Source organism: Giraffa tippelskirchi, chromosome 3 (genome assembly GCF_054371585.1).
Source record: "Giraffa tippelskirchi isolate mGirTip1 chromosome 3, T2T-mGirTip1v1.2.pri, whole genome shotgun sequence".
NCBI classification, from domain to species: Eukaryota; Metazoa; Chordata; class Mammalia; order Artiodactyla; family Giraffidae; genus Giraffa; species Giraffa tippelskirchi.
The window spans coordinates 96,193,994-96,214,782 of record NC_137277.1 but is presented as its reverse complement, the minus strand read 5'-3'; the positions used below and the strand labels follow the sequence as shown (position 1 = coordinate 96,214,782).

At 35.4% G+C, this 20,789-nt stretch overlaps 1 protein-coding gene across 3 annotated transcripts in view; it reads right to left on the bottom strand.

Annotated features, from left to right (window-relative positions):
* FAP (fibroblast activation protein alpha) overlaps positions 1 to 20,789 on the bottom strand; it is a 105,380-nt gene that overhangs the window by 34,287 nt on the left and 50,304 nt on the right. For all 3 annotated transcript variants that reach the window (XM_081581594.1, XM_081581596.1, XM_081581595.1), the window contains 7 exons: positions 20,689 to 20,741; positions 16,829 to 16,901; positions 16,012 to 16,132; positions 14,965 to 15,119; positions 12,944 to 13,047; positions 11,000 to 11,135; positions 5,837 to 5,881 (listed from right to left, as the gene is read on the bottom strand). In XM_081581594.1, coding sequence (XP_081437720.1) covers positions 5,837 to 5,881; positions 11,000 to 11,135; positions 12,944 to 13,047; positions 14,965 to 15,119; positions 16,012 to 16,132; positions 16,829 to 16,901; positions 20,689 to 20,741 — 687 coding nt within the window. The remainder of the gene's footprint in view (positions 1 to 5,836; positions 5,882 to 10,999; positions 11,136 to 12,943; positions 13,048 to 14,964; positions 15,120 to 16,011; positions 16,133 to 16,828; positions 16,902 to 20,688; positions 20,742 to 20,789) is intronic.

The following is a 20,789-nucleotide window of genomic DNA, read 5'->3' as shown; positions in this document are numbered from 1 at the left end:
GGACTTCTGGACTTGAGAGAAAAATGTAACCAATGATAAGACAATGAAAGGTTACTCCTTGAGCTTAGGGAGCAGACCAAACCTCATTGTTCACCTCTGACCTTTTCCCAGGGCCCATGCTTACCACCTGTAGGGAATTGCTTAAGGACCTAGGAGTTTCTGCCACAGGTCTAGTGTGTCCTGAACAGAGCAAGTTACAACTCAGCATCCTGAAAGGTACAGATAATTAAAGTCCTGCAAATGTCCTAAAATCAGATTTTAGCTAGTAGTTTCTCCCATTAGAAAAAGAGACTCATTGTACATTTGCTGGTTTTCTTTTTTATCCTGGTCATTGGGTGGAGGAAGGATGGTAACGTGGTGAAAGGGCTCCATGAAGAAAGAGCTATTCTACATCATGCAGAGTAGATATTCCCACAAGTTATTCCAAACTAGATTTCTTAGCAGGAGTGCTTTCACATGACAGTGTTAAAACATTCAGATCCTTTACAATTGTCCAAGCAACAACAATCAAAAGACTACTGGTATCTTGCAGCTACAAACACCTAATTTACTGACACTCATCTTGCCAGGACACACTTTACAGCAAAATGAGAACAAGGGAAGTAGTTGTAGGTATTTTTAATGATGGTCCTATGTGTGATTTGACATGATGTTTTTAAATAAAAGTCATGATTATGATTGAATGATATTAAAATGTAACTTTTTTTTTTCTATCATCTCATTTATTGGTAACACTGCTGTATGATATTTGACTTTTGTATCTATTTTCCTTAATAGAGTGTGAACCCATCAAAAATAGAGAATACTTGTCATCTATTCATTCAACAAATATTTACTGAATACCTACTAGTTTCTGGACGCTGTTTTATTTTTTTATTTTATTTTATTTTTTTTTATAAATTTATTTATTTTAGTTGGGGGCTAATTACTTTACAATATTGTAACAGTTTTTGCCATACATTGACATGAATCAGCCATGGGTTTACATGTGTTCCCCTTCCTGGACCCCCCACCCACCTCCCTCCCCATCCCATCCCTCTGGGTCATCCCATTGCCCCGGCCCTGAGCCCTTGTCTCATGCATCGAACATGGAATGGTGTTCTGTTTTATCTGTGGGATCTAACTAGTGTCCCCCAAATTCTTTTTCACCTAACTCAGAAGATAACTGTTATGGACTGAACGTTTATGTTCCCCCAAATTCATATATTGAAACTCAACCCTTATTAAGATGGTGCTTGGTATCAAGAGGTGAGGGCCTTGGGAGGTAATTAGGATTCGATGAGGTCATAAGGGTACAGGCCCCACGAATGGGATTAGCTCACTTACAAGAATCACCGGAGAGTGTCCTGCCCCTGCTCTGCTCTCCGCCATGGAAGACACAACAAGAAGTTGACAGAAGAGAGCTCTCACCAGAACCTGACTATGCTGGCATCCTCATCCCAGACTTCCAGCCTCTGGCACTGTGAGAAATGACTTTCTGTTGTTTATAAGCCACTCAGTGTAGGATACATTGTTAGAACAGCTCAAACAGAGTAGGATAATGACCTTTTTGAAAATAACATTTTCACAGGTGTAATCAAGGTTAAGAACTGAGATGTGATCACAGTGGATCCAAGTTGGCCCTAGAGCCAATGACTGGTGTCATAAGAAGAGAGGAGGGTGCAAAGAGACCCGGGGGAGTGGGTCACGTGAAGATGAAAGCAGGGGTTGGAGCTGGTGGAACTCCAGCCAAGAAAGTCCAAGGATTGCCAGCAGACCAGAAGCTGGAAGAAGTGAGAAAGGATTCCTTCCTGGAGACATCTAAGTATGGCCCCACCAACCCCTTGACTTTGGGCTTCTAGCCTCCAGAATGATGAAAGAATGAATTTTTGTTGTTTCAAGCCAAGTTTGTGGTAATTTTTTACAGACACCCTAGGAAGCTAATATGGTGTCCTTATCTCTTTGGCATAAAATTGATGTTTTTAATAAAATAAAAAATGGAATAATGAGAAACTGCTGTCTCCTTGCATGATCCTCTTATTTGTTCCACTAATCATAAGACCAGTCCTGGTAGGATTCTGTGTATAGACTCAGTGAAATTGAAAGCCAGGAAGCCTCTGAATAGGAAATTCTGATTTGCAATTTTGTGGAAGGAATTTCATTAGTAGTGGCCTGAAAAGTCATTCTTTCATTTTAGAACAAGGCTTCACCCTCTCAGCCAAGCGATTGCTTATTAGTAAACACTTTACAGTGTCTCCCTCTCCCCATCAAGATGAAAGATGAAAATTGGCTCCACATTGTCTCAACCACTGTAATGGAACTGGGGTCACAAATACTATAAGGTACCTTAGTGAAAAAAATACTCTCTTTACATCTGCAGCAAATTAAGGAACTCTAAAAACGGCTTAGTTCCAGATTAAAATAGAAAATTTCATTTTCATTGAAAATAGAAAGTAAGAGGGCAGAACATTATGTTTCAAGATATTAGAATCAGGCAAACAGGAAGAATATTTTTGTTAGGCAAAGACTGTTATCTTCTCCCCTTTAATTGCACACATCCAAGACAGATGCTTTAGATGAACAGGTAACTTGGGTGAGGTAAAGAGAGTGTAAAATATTTCCGCATTCACTCTGCCAGAGTGAGATCCATAATGCATCCTGAGTTAAGTGCTCTGGCAGCAAGTCACGCCTGGGCCCTAGATAACCACATGTCGCTAGGTGGTCCTCAGTTTAACAAGACATCCTCACAGCTCCCTTTATCATGCTTAGATGTGCTGATAAACTCCTCATCTCTACTTACAAAGTCATTTAAAATATTTTTCTTGGAAGGTAAGATGATTTAACACCAGTTAATTTTTTGCAACAGATGGTAAATAACCTGCTTATGGAAGGCTGATGCCTAAACTGAGTCCACATTTAGTCAAAAGCACAGACTTTCAAGCATCAAGTAGAGCATTCATTTATCTGAGCCATAGGATTTCACCAAACACTCAAATGTGATGCAGTGTATGGCTTAATTATTTTTAAATGATGTAAAAAAAAAGACTGTGGCTTTACAGTCTAAGCATTATGTGTTTAGTATTTGTTCTTCACATTTTAGTGATTAAATACTATTAATAGAGTCTTTGATTAAATCTTCCTTTTTTGTCTGCTCTCCACAGGACTAAAAAAAAAAATTATTTGAAGTTAATTTGTTGTTATTTTTCTGATAAAATACCAAAGAAGAAATTAGAGTATTTCCCCCAAATTAAGACACAATATCTCATGCGGAAGAAAAAGAGGTGACAAGTAAAGTTCTCAAGGAACTATTTGCTAGTTCTCTGCCTGAATTAATAGGTTGACTGCCATTTAGTCTCTTTTCTAGTTCATAGGTGATTTCTGAAGGCCTTTTTCATTTTAAACCTCTTTGACAAATACTAAAGGAAAAACTGGTCTAAAATTGCTCTTTAAATTTATATTAATATGACTAGCCTATACACTTTATCTAAAACCCTCATAAATATTATTTGAACAGATGTCCAAAAGACAAATATTTCTAGGTCATTTCTGAGTAATTTTATTAAGCCACTGGTTTGATTATGGGTCAAAGGAAGCTATGCAGCACATTATGACATATGAGTTATGACTATATAAAGTCATGACTCCAAAAGGCTTGTCAGGAAGTATAAAATCTAATGAATGGTCCCCTTAAGAATAGTTCCCTTGGGAAAGTGTGAACTTACTCTTGAAAACTGTCACTTCAAAAAATTTTCTGCAGTTCTTCTAATATTCAGAAAGTTAGTGACTATTGGATACATTTGGAGAGATTGAGATTAGTACACAAGAAAACTAATTTTTCCCAATAGAATTCTAAAGCTATAGATAGTATAATGATCTAGTGTAAAATCATATTTTGCAGGTATATAGTCCATTTATTCACTAAATTTATTTTGGCATGACTTTTGATTTAATGTAGAGACCTCATTCTCCCTCAAAGGGCATGTATGTGCTTCCACTGAGGGTATTTAAAACAATGTTCTAAAACTTTAGAAGGCAATTCATTCATTCATTCAGCTATTGTTTGCTGGGATTACAAGACTGGTGCTATACAGACTATAAAAATTTACAAGACACAATTGTCCTCAACATGCTTATAAACAGATTTCAAAAGATGTATTTTAAAGTATTTCAGAGTGTTCCAAATGGTGTCAGTATTTTCAGAATAAATGTGTATGGATTCCTAAGACCATGTCTTTGATAAGATTGCTGGTATCTTGGTTTATTTATTTGTAAAATTACATCATTCATATTATTTTATAGAAACTCTAGCTATATCATTATCATGGAGAACACAACTAAAGACATTTTCAAGTATTCTTTCTTCTCTCATTCTTTACAGGAAATCTCTATAATGACAGTGAACTCGTAAATTAAATTTTTCCCTTTTCTCAAGTTTTCAAATGCTGATCTAGGAGTTATCTCTCTGGAAGGCAAGCTTCTGGTTGACCTAGAATCCAAAAAATTTAGAAAATCCTGTTCTTTCACTGACTTCTCTTTTTTTCCTATTACTTATACAATGTTAAAGAGTGAAATAAAATAGGATTTTCTTTTTTTTTTTTTCCTGAATTACACACCTATCCTTGTTACCTTGTTAGGTGGTGCTAGTGGTAAAGAACCTGTCTGCCAATGCAGAAGACATAAGAGATGCTGATTTGATCCCTGGGTTGGAAGGATCCCCTGGAGGAGGGCAGGGCAACCCATTCCAGTATTCTTGCCTGGAGAAGTCCATGGACAGAGGAACCTGGTGGGCTACAGTCCATGGGGTTGCAAAGAGTCAGACAAGACTGAGCGACCAACAAACACAACAAAATTCTCTAGTTAATGAATAAGACTGAGGTACCTTTAACTGAAGGTAGAAAGTAAATATATGTAAACTAAAATTGTTGGATCCAGGAAAGTATACAAAAAATAATTTTCAGTACCTGAAGATGTTTACTTCGCTCTCCATCTTAATTTAAGTTTTTACACGACTTATCATCTCAGAATTTACTTCTGAATTCTTTATTGTCCCTTGTCTTGGGTTAATGTGTTAAACTAGTTAAGAGCTTCTTTTTTCTTTGCATGTGTCCAAATATCAGAAGTAGCCTTTCTTTTTTTTACCCAAATGTTAGTTGAATTCAACCACATATTTGTGATAAATGGTAGCATCCATACAATATTCATTTATTATTTGTCTTATTTCGTATTCTTCATATAAGATATAATTGATGTTTTCCTATAACATGATTTAGTTTTACACAAAAATCCTTATAAATCACTGAATAAATCTATCCAAAATAATCCACATATATATGGTTACAAACTGTAACAAAACACACACTTCCCTAACTGATACCACTTTACTTAAAGACTAGAATAAATATGGGTATGTATGAAATTAATCTACTCATTTATTTATATAAAATATAATGAGAGGTAGGGTTGTCTCTAAACCAAGGATACCAAACGTAATTATTTTCCCTGGATTCAAGTGGCTAAAAGTTATCAAGATTATTTTAAGCAAATCAGGGATTGTGTTCCCTTTTGAAAAGTGATATTTATTACATTTTTAAAGAAGCAATATTAATTACAGATATCAGAGAGATGGTTGAAAAAGTTAAGAACAGAACATGAGGTATATGATTCATTCTCAATAGAATTCTAGATATATGGACATTAAAATTGTCTGGCACAAAATTGCTGAAGGGATCACTACCTTTGTGTTTTTTACGTTGTTATTTTTCTATAAAAGCATGTAGTGCTAGTTTGGATACATTTCAAACAGTCTTTTAATAGCTGAGAATTTCATTAAAAGATAAGGAAAAGATAGCAATCATACTCCACCAGCCCATCCAGTTCTGCTTTCTTCTATATGCTCCTGGGCCTAAGAGAAAAAAAAAAAAGATCAAATGAAACATAGTATTAAGAGGTCAGTTTTTCCTAAATATAATCTGGACATTTGAACAAGTTAAGCTGCCTGGTCAGGGTGTACTACTGTTAGTCAACCAACTAAACACTTGAGTTGAAGATGACTATATTCAAAATCTTATACAACATCACTACTGCATACATAAGGATGATCTGAGGGCTGTATTTTATTGCAAATCATTCATAATTCTGGTTAAATTTTCCATAAGTCAGTGACTGGAATTATGACAATATCCGTGGAGACCTACCACAAACCAAAGTGTTGTCATGTAGGTAAAAAGGCATTTCCCAGTGGAATTTAGGTTAATTTTTTTTTCTTTCCTCAATCTTATAAAGTCACTAGAAATCTTAAAATTTGCACTGAATCTTATTTGTGGTATATACTTGAGGATAGTACAATAAATTCTTTATTGAACAAATACTTAATAAGCCTAAAAATGAATAGAATCTTATAAATAGTTAAATGAAAAATATTCTAGATGGAATAAATAGCATATATATGAGGCTAGCTTAGAAACCCACAGGTGGCTCAGTATGGCTGTGTGGGGGCTGACTGTGGGAAAGAATTAGAAGACAAGGGAGAATGTAGGGGCATCAGCAAAATCTTGGAGAAAATTTTATGCTACAACTAGGAAATTTGGATTTCTTTTGTGGATAACAAATCCTTTGAAAGTTTTCAAAATCACAATTTGGAAAATATAATTGTGAACATGATACAGAGAATAGATAAGAAGTGGGTAACATAGTGGGAGGCTTCCCTGGTGGCTCAGCAGTAAAAAATCTGCCTGCAATGCAGGAGATGTAGATTTGATCTCTGGGTCAGTAAGATCCTCTGGAGAAGGAAATGGCAACCCGCTCCAGTATCCTTGCCTGGAGAAACCCATGGACGGATGAGCCTGGCAGGATACAGTCTTTGGAGTCACAAAAAAAGTCAGACATGACTTAGCAACCAAATAACAACATTGTAATGTTTGGAAAAAAGATGCTGAAGACCCAAATCTAGGTAGTGGTAGTGAGTGTGGGGTAGAACAGATGTAGCCAGAGATACATAAAAGTTCAAATCCTCAGAATGATTTTGTGGGGCAAGTGGTAATTGAAACTTTCTTGTATTAGATAAAAATCACCTAGGAGAGTAACAGAGTGTTGGGATAGGAAGGAAGGAAGGAAGTGTTAGTCGCTCAATCGTGCCCGACTCTTTGCGACCCCATGGACTGCAGCCCACCAGGCTCCTCTGTCCATGAGATTTTCCAGGCAAGGATACTGGAGTGGGTCGCCATTTCCTTCTCCAGGGGATCTTCCCAACTCAGGGATTGAACCTGGGTCTCCTGCACTACAGGCATATTCTTTACCGTCTGAGCTACAAGGGAAGACTAAGATAATTAGCAATCATTTATTTCCTGGTTTTCCGAGGACTTCAGGTAGGCTACATTTCCCAGGCCTCCATCCACCCGGATGTGGTCATGTGTAAGTTCTAACCCATAGCTTTTGAGCAAAAGTAACTTATGCTACTGCCGGGAGCCAGCTCACGAGATCTCACCCATGACAGAGTCATGAGAAAGAGGAATGATTGAGCACGGCTTCTCAGGCCTCAGGGATTCTCGGAAGGCTGCCTCAGCACTCACCTTATCTGTCTTTCTGATGTTTGCTACAATAAACCTCTTCTTATTTTCTGTGACTTAGAAAAAAGGCTTTTCCTGATTCTCTTGTAAAAAAGATCATTCTGAAACCTCAAATCAAGAAGGCCCCTGAATGGTAGCACCCTAAATAAAATTATCTGGGATATAGGGTATGCTGATCTAAATTCCTTTCGCTAACATTGGTTTGTTTAATAAATGTACCTGTGCCTTTGGAGCTAATGTGCATAGCTGTTCCTTAATAATAAAATAACATTGAGAGCCTCCACACAGAAAGCCCCTGTGGGCACAAAACCCTTCGCAGGAAAAAAGGCTTGTTAGGAAATATAAGAAATATTGCTTTATGAAACTGTTACTTAATCTATATTTACTCACTATGTTTTTACTCTTAACGTATTTAGCCTATATAATAAAAGCATAATAGTTAGAGATTTATATAAGTAGAAGTTTAGCTTTAATACAAATAATAAGACAATTGTTGATTTAACTGATGATTCTTACTTAAAGCTGATCTTCAGCTTGCTGTTCTTTGACTTTATGGAACTACATTCTTTTCTGTTAAGCTCTAAGGTGTAGAGTAAATTACCAAAAACAGGTTTTACCTTGAAACTTCCTGTTGATGAATTCTTTCCTGATATGCCCTATACAAAAGTGTTCTGATTGATCAACCTTTATCAATAGAGAGTCAGAAGGTGTTAGCAGGCCACCAGGCCAGAAGATGATGTAAACAAAATGAGGCTTTTTTGTAACTAAAGACATGCAAACGGCTTCGATGAGGGTCGAAGCTGCTGGCCCATTGAGCTAACTTGATAGGCCCATTAAGATATACCCATTAAGCTGAATTGGTATGACTCTATATGTTACATTTGTTTCTATATACCACAAAAAATATAAAAGCTGTCTTGAAAAACAATAAAGTTGGAAGACACTTGGAAACACCGAGACTCGCTGTGTCTTCTCATTCGCATCGCCGACGCCGTCCATCCTGAGGGAACCCCTGGACCTGCTGGAGCTGGACTCCGGCATGCTACTTCTATGTCTAACCTATAAAACCCTTTCATACATATCCTCCATTCTTTTTTCACTCCCTAGCTGGATGTTGATGACCAGGTTTGAATAACATTGGAATATCCTCAGAAGTTACTGGATGAAGACAGCAGGAATGTTATCAACCTGGGTTCCTGAATGACTCTGTGGAGCAGAGCACCCATCCCTCACCCTCACTGTTTCTCACTTACCTGGACTTACTATTAGATGGTTACATGAATGTGCAAACCTATCATATTAACCCGGTGGAGGGGTTTTGCTGTTGTTATTGTTACAGCAGATAGCCTATCTTGCCAATGCATTAACTTGGAGAATAATAAGATTTCTAGAAAAGTCAGAAGAGGAAGAGCTAGAAAGAAACAGTAAACTAGAAAGAGAACCATGAGAGAGTGCATTGTCATAAAAAGCAAAGGAATAATAAATTTTAAAAGCATAGTTTGGATTTTCTCTTATAGGGATAGGCCAGTGTTTCAGAAAAAACAAGATAAGACTTAACAGAGTGAAATGTTTTTATTCATCATTTTTAACTATTAAGATAAAATTAATTTTAATTCTCTTGCAGAGAAAAATATTATGAAGGATGTTCCTCCCCTAAATTATAAATTTATCAATCCGGTTATATTACAAGTAATTATTGCCAGTTTCCTTTGCTTCTTTGTTTTGGGTATGACTCCCAACATGAATAAAGTGTTGCCAAGTCTCTTAACCTTAAATGTTGTTTGTTTTCAAAACTAAGCACACACATACACACACACACACGCATATCAGTCATAAGTATGGTTACTGGAAAATTCAACTCTGTTGTTCTTAAATCTGAAAAATATGTTCCATGTACTTACCAGACTATTTCGAAACTGCAGTTGTTTTGAAATTTTAAGGTTATTCAAACCTGGTATTCTAAACTTAATCACTGATTTTGGCCATAAAACTAAAGTTTATATTCCAGGGAATTCCACATCTCATTGAATGAGCATCTTATACGTTCTGTCAGTTTGGATTAAGTTGTCTCAGATTTGATAAATTAGAAATTCAAATTCAAATGCAATTATAGTTTTAAATGCCTAGTTTTAAGAGCTAAAAATTTTATCTAAATGACCAATCTTATAAACTAATATAATTAAGTCAATAATTCCTAGTATTGAGATTCAATGAAGACATTAACAATATATTTACCCAATTGTTTTTATTTAACTAGAAAAATTAAATTTATTCTATCTTTTCTTTTTGCCTATGACACTGCATTAATGCCAAAAATCTTCCTGCTTTGTATATCAAAACATAAATAAGATAAAAATAAGCTTCTAGCATATTCCATCAAAATTAGTCAAGCTTCTTACAGACACAGTAGTGATTTAAAAATATTTTTAGCCTGAGTAATGTTGACTATTATAGTCCTGATATATTTCCAAACAGATTCATATGACTTTTTCCTTGCAAAACATAATGTCCTAATTTCTAGATGGAATTTAGTGTTTTACTTTGATTGCTCTGTGCTTTTTTTCTTACTTTATAAAATAGCTTTATTCTATATTTGGTTTAATGAAACATTTCTTCATAATTAGATGTCTCATGAAATGTACCCATCAAATTTCCTATTTAAAGAAAACATTTTGTGTTTCTTAGTCTCTAATATGAGTACTTATGAACAGGCCTATTTTGAAGCTTTCTGATTGGAGAAGTAGCTTTCTGACTCATTAATTCAACAGAGTATGTTTGGATTTGAGCAATAAAAACAATTAAAACTCAACAATAAATCTGTGCCTAGTTTTTTAAGTTTTTTCTCCCTAAAATTAGCACAGTATTGAGCACTCTGCAAAGATAACAGGATAGCAGGATAATTAAATCTGTTTCATATTATTCTGTTACCTACTTTTGATTTTCAAATAGAAGTGTTTAGCTTTCCTTTGATAATATTTGTTTACTTTGGAATTCTTATTTTTCAATTTTGACATCGAATAGAACGTTTGCATTTGCAAATGCAAACATCACCATTTGCATTTTCTCTAATTCTTTTGAATAGAACACATCTACTTCTTTAATGGATCCATCTTATGTTTTCATCATCATTATTATGCTTTTTTGGACTGACAATTTTATAATCTCAAAAGGATGGACTTCCATCCTAATTTAAAACCAGATACCTGATTTTCCCAGTATGGCATTGTCATTTAATCTTTTTCTCAATTCAGTTTCAATGCTAAAGTCATTCGAGAAAACAAAAGGTATCTTACTTGTTTAACACAAATAACGAACCTTAAAATAGTGTTTTTTGCAAAGCAATCAGTTGAATGCAGTAATTCTGCTTTATAATATAAAATGTTAGCTATAGATGAGTCCCCACTTTTGTACTTTTATCTTCAGAAATACACCTCTGTGGTTTTAATACAACATACCTTTGGACAGTTCCATGTCTGCCATTCTTCCCTGAAATCACATGTAGACAAGACTGAAACATTTTGGATTCTTTTTAGCCACTGCAAACATATTCGATCATCAGTAACCCATGTGAGCCAACTGAAATAATAATCACTGCAAACAAATCAAAACAGAAAGTCACAACTATAAATCAATATCATATTCAAATAATTTCTTAATTTGTGTTTTCTAAAGGACATATTTTATTATTCTGAAACAAGCCACAGGTAAGGAAGGCAAAATATTCTTTTAAACATTAAAAAATTTAAATATACCTGCTGACTTTTAGAGAATATACAAAAGTTCACTGATCTAATAGAATTATTTTATAATTGAGTTTTCTCCCCAGTTGGGATTTTAATATCTTAGGAAAAAAATTAAGACACAAGGTCAAAGTTATTGGCCAACCTAGAGGACAAAAAGCATTAAATTGCCTATTTTTCTATAGCTGAACTCAAGCTTTCACTTTTTAACTAATTAAAAGAGAGCTAAGTGGGTAAAAGATCATCTTTATTTCCAGGCAGGTTTGTGTTGGAAGTTGAGTTTTAGCTGCAGGTCAGGGGTTGAAATTTGAGTTAGTATAATATCAGAGATAGTGTATGCAAAGTAACTCAAACAGTGCTTGGCACAAAGTGGATGTTGGTAAAAGGAAGCAATGATTACTTGGCTCTGAGGGTGAATGTGTAGAGAACAACAATGTAAATGAACCACAAAATGTTGGACCTTGTTGTCAAAGGAATCACAGAGCTACAAGGGATCTCTGGTTCAGAGTCTGGCTTTATCTCCTACTAGTTATACTACCTTGACTAACATATCTGTGCCTCTGTTTCTATATAATATGGGAATAATAACATTACCAGTATGAAAGGTTGCTGTAAAGATTTACTAAGAATGCTTAAAGTGCTTACAAACTATACATACAGCATAGTGAGTGCTCAAAAAATGTTAGATATTATTACTGTATTGTTAGTGTATTACACGTGCTCAATGATGCTTTCTTTCATTCCACTTGACTCTTGAGGAGAATGATGCATAAAAAAATCAGATATATTTAGCCCAGTTTTCATCAACTAGATTAGGGTGGGGAATAATGGATAATTGAAAAAAAAAAGAATTTTTGATTATCCGAGAGAGGATTCACCTTGGCAAAGTCCAGCAGAGGCCTCTGATGAAGTGTTTTTTCCTATTAATCAATCATCTGGCCTTGGCTGACTTTCCTTCCTGAGGCAGGAGAAAAGGAGTCAAGCCTTGTTCTGAGAGGATGTGGGAAGGAGTAAGGAGGCCAGTCAGGCAGGGCTTATGGACCCCTCCCCTTTTTCCATGTCAACCAGAATGACCAGGATTAATCAGACAAGATCTCAACGGGTACCATGCTAGTACCTTTCACAGAAATGAAAATGCTTCTGTCCAGGTCTGCCTGCAGTTCATCCACAAACAGATAATGCTACAACCAGATCACTTCAAAACAGACTGCATCCTAGTGAAAAACGCTAATATTTGAAGGGGATTGGCTTATCTTCTCCTGTTTGCCAGGCACATATAATAAGCATGATCCACAAACACTGGGAAAAAGTAGGCCAGACTTGAAGGAAGCCAGGCTGAGAGCATGCATAAATTTTACTATCTACTCGTTTGTCCCTAGCTTACTCTCACACATCCAAGGGAAGCAGAGCTTAGACTGAGTACTCTGGTCACCTTTATATGTGTGAAAAGGGTTAGTATGTTCACATCAATTTAAGTAACTTATTTGTAAATTTTAATTTTGCTATGTATTTAGCTTGGCATGCTAATTTATTTATTTATTTATTTTTGTTGTAGCATAGTCCCTGCAAACTTGCTAGAAGAGATATGTAAACCCTGATGAAGAAATTTCAGTGCTACAATTCAGTTTGAAAGGTGGGGAGCATCAGAGATGAATATACCTTGAGGCTATCATTGCTGGTACTGGCACTTCTCTGGGACCTATGTGCTCAGGGTAAGTGGCATCAATGATAAAGATCCGAACAACGGGATTCTTAGCTCCAGCCTGTGAAGAAAGTGGAGATAGATAAACTCACAAAATTCTAATTATCACCAACATTTTAAAGACACTTTTGGAATTTAGGCATATTTTTATAAGCTAATAATTGTTAGGTATATTACTGTTGAAAACATTCTAATTATAACGTTTATGAATTTCATTGCAGTGTAATTACAAATATTGTGCAACCAGAGTGAAAATACATACTCTTAGTGATTAATGGGAGCTTTAATTCATAGGGAAAAATATTAGGGCTTTAAAAATGCAGTTCCATAATCGATACTCTCTTTTCTGACTTTTAAGACAGATAGTTTGCACTATTATTATTGTTATTAGGATAATTGTAATAATATTTCTCCATGTGCCAAGGGGAGTGCAGAGGGAGCTTGATTTGAGGAAGGGAGTGCAAAGAATAAATAATGAAAAATACTTTTTGCTTTTACCCTGTAATTTGATCTAGGACAATTACCAAACAGTCTACTAGCTGCTTAAATTATTACTGCTTTCAAGGCCCACAAATTAGGAAAATTCCACCTCAAAATAAAATGTCATGTGATTTACACTGTTCTTGCTTTGTGTTTTTTGCCTTAGTATATGCCCTAGGTTTACATGACAGTGTAGTTCATGCTCACATATCTTCTTAGAGTTCTGTTATTTTACCACAGAAAAAGAAAATCTTAAAATTGTCAAATAATTTAAATGCACAAAAATTAGGCATATAGGCTATATATACAGTTGCCTCACTTCTCAGTCCAGTGTCAGATGTTCAGCAGCTTCAGCCTTCAAAGAAACAGGAGAATTGGGGTCCTGACTTCTCTGTCAGTGTGAGTTACTTCTCACTTCTGGGTTTCTTTATCTCTTCCTGCTCCGTGCAGCCTTCTAAAGATCCAAGTTCTTTTCCATTTTTTGGGTTCCAAGGATCATACCTCTCACTTCCAAATACCTCCAGCTTTTGGACTTAATATACAACCCTTGAAGGATCTTCTATCTAAACAGACACCCTCCCCCATACTCATTTCCTTCTCTCATATGTTTTTTAATATAAATTTTAGACTATCTGAAATTTCTATTTCTCTCACTGTGGCCAATTTGACTTGCTTCAGAATCCACTTGTGTCTATGCATGTCCTTCCCATTTTTGTCACATATAGAGACCTCTATAACAGGGTTCCCTTTAGCAAGGAAAAACAATAGTGACTTAAGAACAAAGAATTACATTCCAAAATCACTTCTACTCCTCGTGCCAGAGGAGAATTTGTGATTTGATCTTTCAGATTTCTTTTCTAAATTAACTCAGAATACGACATTTCTCCACTGTGACATGGCCATTCTGGTGGAATTTATTTTCATGAGGCCTCTCTTGAGACGTGGGACTACATGTGAAGTACATAAGCTAAGAATTTTAGAATGTTTATGTAAGAAACATTGGTTCACAGCATGTCTAATTCCCTCAAAGAAGAACCTAGGCTCATAAACTTAAACTACCATAAATGTCCAGAAAAGACCATAACTCCTACTTGCTTTGACCTGACAGGAACATCACTTTCAACGTCTTAATTTCCCATTCTAGTTTGCATTTAGATCAGAATTCAAAAGGAATTGCAAAACAGAACTTTACCCTGAATTTGGAGCATGAAGTAAGAAAAAAATTAAAATTAAGTTAAGCTTGTTTTTCCTCCATGATCTAGACCATATGTTTTTCAAAGACTGCAATGGATTTTGCAAAGACTACTTCATCCAGCACAACCAGATGTCCAAAGCAACAGATGTCCACATAAATAATAGAGCACAGTACAATGTTTGCCTTACAATGCACAAGGATAAGAAGCTCTCCAAACTTGTTGATTCCACCTCTATTCACTGTATTGGTTGCTCATTTTGACAGCAGGGAAATGGAAGCATCTGCTAAAAGTATTCTACATACCTTTGGGTATGGAATATTTATTGTTCTAGGATATTGTTCATCACCATAATAGGAATAGGCAATAACTGGTATCTCTGTGTCATTAAATTCCGCATACGCCAAAAATTTTCCATTAGGAGACCACCAGAGAGCATATTTTGTAGCAAGCATTTCCTCTGAAAAATAAATACTAGCATATTATTATTAGTTACTAAGATGGCTTACTCAAAATACTTGTAAATACTTCAAAATACATTGTATATAGCCATTTATTAACTGAAATAATTTCTTTAATGTGGATGTGATATATACCAGGCTTTGGTTATCAAAAGATGAATAATCTGAGTATAGAGGAATGGTTTAAACTTATGCCCTATATCAAACATCAATTAGTCTACTGGGGAATTCACATTAATCAGGAATGTATTTTTTAAAATAAAATCTCAACAATAATTAATTTTCCCATTTTGGGGAGCTTCTTTACAGTCATCTAAAGTAGCCAAGACAAGGAAAACCATATTTATACTACAGAGCAACATAAATTTGAAAGTTAACTTTCTGTTCTGGGAATATTAAAAAAAAACAATTAATTTAGTTATATACATATATTATTAACAAAGACAAGGACTAGAAGACCTTTTAAAGTCCAGTTAAGTCCTGGATCCTACATGAGCTAAGAAAGAGGACAAAATTCATGACAGCATTAAGAACTAAGAATATTTTCCTGCACAATAATATAGACAGCTGTTTAGTTTTGGATAAAAGATTTATTTTGCAAGAAAAAATAAACCTGAGAAAATATACTCACACAACATCTAAGGACCATATACTTCGTAGAATATAAATTATTACTACTGCTTTATAATGCTCATGAAAATAAATTCCACCAGTCTGATAACAAGATTTTGTTCTTTCAGAATTTGCACGTCCTGTTCATAACCTGATAACAGCTTTCAGAAATGCCACCCTCATCACAGTAACATACCACTCATCTAAATGTTACTAAATGCGTGTGATTATTTTCAATTAAAAGCCTAACAGTAGCAGAAGAAAAAAAATACAACGTACCTTCATAAACCCAGTCTGGGATTCCATTAAATATTTTATTTTCTTTTCCATTATATGTTATTTGAAAAGGTGGGTCTTCTGGTCTTTGTTTCAGATAGATATTGTTTTGATAGACATATGCCTAGAAGTGGTGGTAAGTTAGTTAATAAGGAGAAATTTCATAAGAAACACAATAAAGTTTGCATATTTGTGTTAATTATTCACCTAATACTTTTAAAAAGAGTGATAATCCAGATATGAAAAGACTCACAACTAAGATACCATTTTAACAGGTCAAAAAATACCAACCAACTCACATTAACATTATGATTTTTAACATATAAAAGTTATGATTTTAAAGTCTATACATTAAATAAAGAATAAAGCCTGCTATTGTATTAGTTGCTTTTATTACCTAAGTAAATAATTGTGTGTATTAACAGAAAGTCAAATAAATCTCTGAATATTAATAGCTAGCCAGATCTAATCTTTATTTAGAGTCCTTAAATAAGAGCTTGGACAAAATTTCATGTTGTCTGAAGCTAGTCTGGGAAACTTGTGAAAACCATATTTTTCCTGAGCTTTCTGGCACAACGCATTCTGGCTGAGTATGAGGATAAAGTTTTTGACTGCGATATTTAAAGAAGTCTATCCATGAGCTTGAGATTTTGCGGAATTCTCAGATGGGTTTCAATTTATCTAAACTCTTCCCATTTTTAACCACTTAAAATAGTCATAAATGTATTTTTTTTCAGGCAGGGAAATTTAACAAAGGCCAAAATCAAATGGCTCCTCTTTTATTTAAATGATTAAACACTTCTATACTTTAAACACTTACTAATTTACTCCCAACAGGCGACCAGCATAAATACTGAATTGGACGAGGAAGCTCATTTCTTCTTATAAACTCCCTAGAAGAAAAGAAAGAAAGAAAATAAACAAATAAATGAACTTTGCTGTTCAGTGCAAATAATAGGTATAAAAAGAAAAAAGAAAAAAAATAAAAATAATGCATCATCATCTATGCTTCTGCAAACCTAATAGAAAGAATGTGATATAACATGAGACAGAAGACATGGGATGGTAGTTGCAGTTCTTCACTAGTTCACAGGTCATTTAATGTCTCTGGATCTCAGTTTTCTGACCTTTTATACTGAGGTGAATGGATTAAATATTTATAGGCTAAGTGGAAATACCTCTAGAAATTATCTAATTGAATCTCTCTAGTCGTGTGAAAATAAACTTGAGATTAGAGAAATGATGGGACTTTAAAAAAATAATATTGCTAGTTCTTGGCAGACCCCTCATTAAACTCAAGTCTCTTAACCCTCAGAACTGTAAAATTTGTACACACAAGGCTGAAATGGTCGCTGAAGAGACTTCCAGCTCTGAAATTCTATAATTGTGCTCAAGTTTAATATGTACTCTTCCACATTTTCATTCACAACCCCCATCCCTGTGAATGCATATGCATTTCAAATTTTTGAAAATAAGATGCCATTTGACAATCTCCCCAGGGATCTGACTTGAAATCAGAAAAGGAAAGGAACATCTGATCTCAAGCTAAACTGAAAAACAGATCATATACTGGGCAGTATGCCTTAAGCTTGAAAGTCCTCCACCCATGGGGAAATTTCAAATATGCATGCTTGTGTGCTAAGTCACTTTAGTCATGTCCGACTCTTTGTGACCCTATGGACTGTAGCCTGCCAGCCTCCATCTGTCCATGGGATTCTCCAGGCAAGAATACTGGAGCGGATTGCCATGCTGTCCTTCAGGGGATATTCTCAACCCCAGGATCAAACCCGCATCTCTTGGGTCTCCTGCATTGGCAGGCGGGTTCTTTCCCACTAGCGCCACCTGGGAAGCCCAATTTTGAATATACTATTCGCCAAAAATCTCACTTGGATGCTTCAAGTCGCCCTGCAAATACTCAACTGACTGACTGGCACCATGGAGATTTTGTAGTTCTTCAGCAAGAATGTGTTCAGACTTTCATAAGTGTTAAAGAGTCAAAGGATGTCTTGTTTAAATCTTGACTGTTATCTTCTTGAAGATGAAATGAATAGTTTTGTCAGGAATGCATGTGTGGAGATGCAAAACAAGACCTGCCTCCAAGGTATAATGTGAGGCACCTGAAGGAAGTCTCCTTGTTTGCCCCCTCCGAAAACATCTCTCCAACCTGACATAGGCTTGCTATTTCTATTTCTCCCATCATTTTAAAGTTTGGACCCTTGTGAACACTTGTAACACATGTTACCTTGATTTAGCTTATTACATCACGAAGTATGATGTGGCCTAGCAAACATAAAGTATGTTGTGGCCTAGCAAACAATGAGGGGACATGGCACTGGACAGGTCAGCTTTGATTGTAGAAAAAGTGATGGCCACAGAGGAAGAATGTTGGTGTTACAGTGGGAATCCTGATCGTAGAAGGCATTTTATGAGCACCAGGCCGCTAGAATGTTCAGAATAGATCAACACAGGAGGGCAGAGGAAAAAGAATGTCCCAGAAGAGAAGACATTCGCCCCAATTTACTGCTCTGTCTCAAAATCAGTGTCCATGGTACCTTGACATTGTAACATTGCTTTAGGTTTCCATATCCCATGGAATCATCTATGCAATCATGCAGACAAGCTGAAAATCTCAGCCCACAGTCTCTTCATGGCTGGCAAGCTGGCACAGCTGCCATTGTCTGTTTTACAGTATGAGAGAAAATGGAGGAGGGTTCTTTACAAAGGCTTTCATCTCCTCAGCTACCCTTCCCTTGCTTGAAACCAGAACTATCCTCATCTTCTCTAAGGTAGACTTTTTTATAAAATTTTCAGAGGCACATAGAAGACTTGGAATGAGTGATATTCAGTCTTGCCTTGAATTTCAACAAATTTCTCATTCTTCACTCCTTAAATTATGGTGTATTTACCTGACCAAAAAACGATCTGGCAAATTAGATAGTTGTGCAGGAAAGCAAACAAAACAGTGGTTTGATTAAATTCACTGCACAAAAGCTAAATATTTAAAATGTGTCTAGGCCATGAAGTTTATAGAAACCATGATTAAAATACTAGTATTGTCATCTTCTTTTGGAATGTTATTTAATTTGGTGAACCTCCAAAGAGCTAGGACTTGGAGAATTTAAAAATGATTAAAAGAAAAACAAGCAAATGATTAAAGCCTTGAGATATTCTACTTAAAGGGTAAGGTTTCCACTTCACTAGTCTAAAGATTTTGAGAATAGGGTTGCCACCTCACACTCATTTGTGTCTCCCTATCATATGTCTATCTGTGCTTGAGCTCACTTGCGTCTGACCCTTTATGACCCTTTGAACTGTAATCCACCAGGCTCCTCTCCCCATGGGATTTTTCAGGCAAGAATACTGGAGTGGGTTGCCATTTCCTTACCCAGGGGATCTTCCTCACCCAGGGATTGACTCCTCTGTCTCTCGCATTGCAGGCAGATTCTTTACCCACTGAGCCATTGGGGAAGCCCACAAAAGAGGTGCTCAATAAATACTTCTTGACTTTGGTAACAATGTGGGTGCAGAGGAAAAGTCTCAGAGTGTATTGGATGGATTTAGAGTCTACATTATATAACAGATTCTATTTCTTAATTTGACAGTTTAAGAAGATCAGAGTTATTCTTTTCTGAAAGAAGTAGAAAGAATTTAAAAGAAGTAGAAAGATAGTTGTCTTTAAATTTTTGTGCTTTTACTGGACAAAAGGGGAAATAGACTGTAAGATTTTTAATACCTTTTCAAGCCATATAATTATTTTCCCTTTTATATAACAGCAAATAGGATATCATATTAAGATGAGTAACTAAACCAATTCATTGTCCATATTTAGAGTGATTTTTCTTAAGTGCAAATCTGATCATGTCATTTCCCATTTAAAACCATTCAGTGATTCTCTATTGTCATCAGGATGAGAGCTAAACTCTTCTTAATGGTTTCCTTATTATTACTTGGCACATGATTTCTGGCCTCAATTTCTTCCCAACCTTACACCACCTCTTATTAGTAAGCGCGCCCTCCTCCAATTTCAACTCAACTGACCTACTTTGAATTTCCTGAACACTCTGTGCTCTCCCTTCCTTTTTAGGTCTTTCATGTAGTTGCTTCTGTCAGAAATTCTCTCCCTCAGTCCTTTGCCTACTTACTCATTCTTTTCATTTTTTTTAAGCTGTAAATATTTCAAAAAATTAAACACAGAGATACAGAAAATAATATAGTAGATGATAATTTAGTCATCTAAATTAAAAAATATTAACATTTTACATTTAAAAACAATTAGCATAATATTAATTAAATTTAGATTAAATGCAACATTTCCCTCCCTTCTGCTTCCTTCCATTGAAGGAGCCCCTCTCCCCAACACTGTGTATCATTCCCATGCATTTTTGGTACTTTTATAGATACGTTTACTTTCATAAATTAGAAATTTATAATTAGGTGTTCAAAAGTAGGAAAAACAAAAACTATGTTTTGTGTAAAAATGTAAGATATCAGTCAAATAGAAACAAGTGAATATTCCAAGGAAGTATTTCTTTGAATTTCTTAAGTTGCATAGGTATATGTTTATTATAAAGATGTAAGAAACTAAGATTAGAAATAAGATAACACAGTCAATCTCAAATTAGAGTCTGGAGGCTCTATATGAGATTGAAGTTGTGTTAATAAAAAGACATGACATTTTACCCGTTTGTAAGGTCGTAGATGTGATATGTTGCTGTGTAAGAGTATCTCCAAAGCTGTCAGGAAGAAAAGAGGCAAAGACAAATTATGATTCACAAGAGGCT